The sequence below is a fragment of the Protobothrops mucrosquamatus genome, unplaced genomic scaffold (genome assembly GCF_001527695.2).
Source record: "Protobothrops mucrosquamatus isolate PMUCROS unplaced genomic scaffold, P.Mucros_1.0 scaffold1926, whole genome shotgun sequence".
Taxonomy (NCBI): domain Eukaryota; kingdom Metazoa; phylum Chordata; class Lepidosauria; order Squamata; family Viperidae; genus Protobothrops; species Protobothrops mucrosquamatus.
This window is the reverse complement of record NW_015388047.1, coordinates 9,409-12,543: the sequence shown is the minus strand read 5'-3', so window position 1 is coordinate 12,543 and position 3,135 is coordinate 9,409. Positions and strand designations below refer to the sequence as shown.

The 3,135-nt window shown below is 35.2% G+C and overlaps 1 protein-coding gene across 1 annotated transcript in view; it reads right to left on the bottom strand.

The window, feature by feature from the left end:
• The window catches only part of LOC107294362 (pleckstrin homology domain-containing family A member 1-like), a gene marked incomplete at its 5' end in the record, with an annotated part of 4,785 nt that extends 2,084 nt beyond the window's left edge, over positions 1 to 2,701 (bottom strand). The window contains 2 exon segments of the mRNA XM_015823595.1: positions 1,033 to 1,096; positions 2,637 to 2,701. Of these exon segments, the coding sequence (XP_015679081.1) occupies positions 1,033 to 1,096; positions 2,637 to 2,701 (129 nt within the window).
• Positions 2,702 to 3,135: the final 434 nt, after the last annotated feature.

Below are 3,135 nucleotides of genomic sequence, written 5' to 3'. Positions count from 1 at the left end.
GGTTGCTTGGCATTGAGACAAATCAGCCATCAATAGACACATAGAGATAAACCACATTTTCACACCATCCAAAAGAGACAATTAAAAAGCTATGAAGGAAACAAAAAGACCAGAACCCATCCTCTCCAGCAACCAACATCCAGATAAGCACGGATTAATATCAGATAAATAATTAAGGAAAAATAATACCCTAAGCAAGAAACTACAGCAAGGAGAAAAATCAACCAACACTGGCAGGACAAGCTATTCTATATAAACAGGAACCAAACCCCACACTTATTTGCACTAAAGATATTACCTAATTAGGTAATGAAATATCTGCAAGCAAACAACCATGTTCAGAGAGTACCAAGGACTCCATAGTTCAACCTGAGCTACATATATTTTCTTCTATTAGCATAGCACAACACTGGAAAAATCCTCTAGCAGGCTTTTTAAGATGTTAATCAAAGCATTTCATTAGACCAGTTATGTCACTCTAAAAAACAGAAGATCTAACCTGGGAATGAGAATCAATTTCAGTTCTACTACTGGGATATTTGTTACCAATCGGGGGACAACATAGTTCCATAGCACCATCCTTGACATTTATGAAGCTCACTGCCCTGACCTAACAATATTTTTAATGGACATATGACTTATTTGTAAAAATGGTTGGGTCCCACTTCGGTTTCTTAAGCCTTTCTTTAAAAAGTAATGGATGCTTGCAATCAACTCCTTTGCAACTTTGTGTTGAAGTTGGATGGCTATGGTAGGGAGCAATCTTCCCAGCTTAACATCTGATAAATGGATATTTTATTGCCAGCTGCCAAAGTAGCCATTTTGTGAATAGATATGTTTCCCCACAGTAGACATTTTGTGAAAACACCTACTAAATGCTCTCAAACTTTAAATGTTCCCCATAATTCTCTACAAATTGGGAACCCTTAGTTCACGCTCATTTTATTTGTAAAATTAAATTAGCTGTGGCTATATATTTGAAAGGAAATGAAGTCTGGTATCTTACATAAAATGCACAAACAGAAGACTTACTTGTACATAAAATGTTCGAGAACTTGTTACAATTTCAAAAAGATTGTCTCTCATCATAATATCACTGAAAACATACAAAATGTAAATGTATGCATTGTTAAAATCAAATTCTAGCTCATGTTTCTGATACAGAAAAATGCATTCTATACAGTTTTAAAACATCTGCTTTGAAAATAATTAAATTACATGCAGGTAGTCCTCATTTAATGATCACTATTAAGAGCAGCAACTTTGGTTGTTAAGCAAAGCAATAGCTAAATGAAACTGCTAGTGTGCTTATGATCTTATTTCAGTTTCTCTTTGCTTTAGGAGCTGCAAAGATCATAAATGCAAGGACTGATCACAAAACTATTTTTTCACCAGCATTCTAACTGTAAATAGCTGTTAAATGAGGACCACCTGCACTATACAGATAATCCTTGACTTACGACAATTGGGACCAGAATTTCTGTTGTTAAGGCAGTTAAGTGAATCATGCCTGATTAGTTAAGTGAATCATGCCTGATTTTGCTAATTGTTAAGCAAATTACTTTAGTTGTTAAGTAAATCCAGTTTGCCCCACTGACTTTGCTTGTCAAAACTGGCTGTAAAGGTCACAAATGATGATCTTGTGGCCCCAGGACACTGCAATCATCAGAAATACATCCTGGTTGCCAAGATCCCAAATTTTGATCACATGACTGTGGGGATGCTATGACAGTGTAAGTGGGAGGACCAGTCATAAGTCACTTTTTTCAGTGCCACTGTAACTTTGAACAGTCACTACAAATGGTTGTAATTTGAGAACAACATGTATTGTACACTATAGCATGTAATGTACTCTACCTCCCTTCTTCTTCTACCAGCTCAAAGCAGTTACATTATTATGACTCTAGATAAGCAAATTATAGCCAGTGCATTTAAAGTTATGATCAGACTGGCTAGTGTTTAGGCTATACGAAGATTATTATCACCTTTTTGGCACAACCTCCATTAGGATGATAATCAGACAAAGGCAAAGCAAAAACATACTCCAGTGCTTCCAGATTTACCTACTGTCTCCTTCTTTCGTAAACTCCAGGCAAATATGCCCACTGCTGAATCGTAACTAAGTTTATTCCTCAAGTTAAACAAGACAAGCATAGGTTAAAAATTACATAGGAGATATCCTAAGAAATTTTATAATGTCATAACAGAATCACCTGGTAAGTTAATGAACCAGACCATTTTAAATGTGTTAAAAAGCAAGAATCCTTTCAAGTTCAAGGTGACTATTTTCCTGCAGGTTTTTGGGAAGCACTCCTTGGAAATGGTTTGCTTTTGTCTTTTTTTTAAAACTGCCCAATCTAATCAAAAGCCCTGAAATTCCTACACTGCCTCCATCCAAGCACTAATCAGGGTTAATCTTGCTTAGTTTTCAATCACAACCACCACCTTCCTGAACTTTCATTATAATATACAAATGACTACATTTGTCCTGTTAAAATATCCCACGTTTCAAATAATTTGACTTTATAATTTAATTGTATGGCAAATGAAATGTATTAAATTGTGATGAGAAATAGCATGACCAGGGTTTCTTCTTACTCCAATTACATAGGGTTTGATACCTTTACAATTCTCACCTTTATTTACATTCTTGGACTTTATGAACTTCTTTCAGTGGTATAATCCGAAGAGGTTCCTTATCCTGAAAAATTAGAATCATTAAAACGTTAATATTTTAGCAAATAAATACCAAAAATATGTGTTGCACAAACCTCTGTTGAAGGAAAAGATCCAAATGGAAAATTTATTGACAAAATAAAAGAGACCACAGGATAAAACCATACACATTTCTACATGAGTTTGGTTAACAGAAATAACTCAGATTCTTCCATTTCATGTTGATTCCCTAGAGAAAGGAGGGCCCCAGAAAGAATTCCATTAGCTAGTTAATGTCTTAACAAAAGGTGACTGAACAGTTCATTTCAGTATTCCATGATTAACAGTCTGTAAGAATAATGCAGCTCGTTCTCATTTAGCGACTACAATTGGGATTAGCAACTTAGTTTTAAACACAGCATTCGCTAAGTTAAAAAAAAAGGGGGGGGACAGCAATTGTGCTTATGATTTTACTTCAGC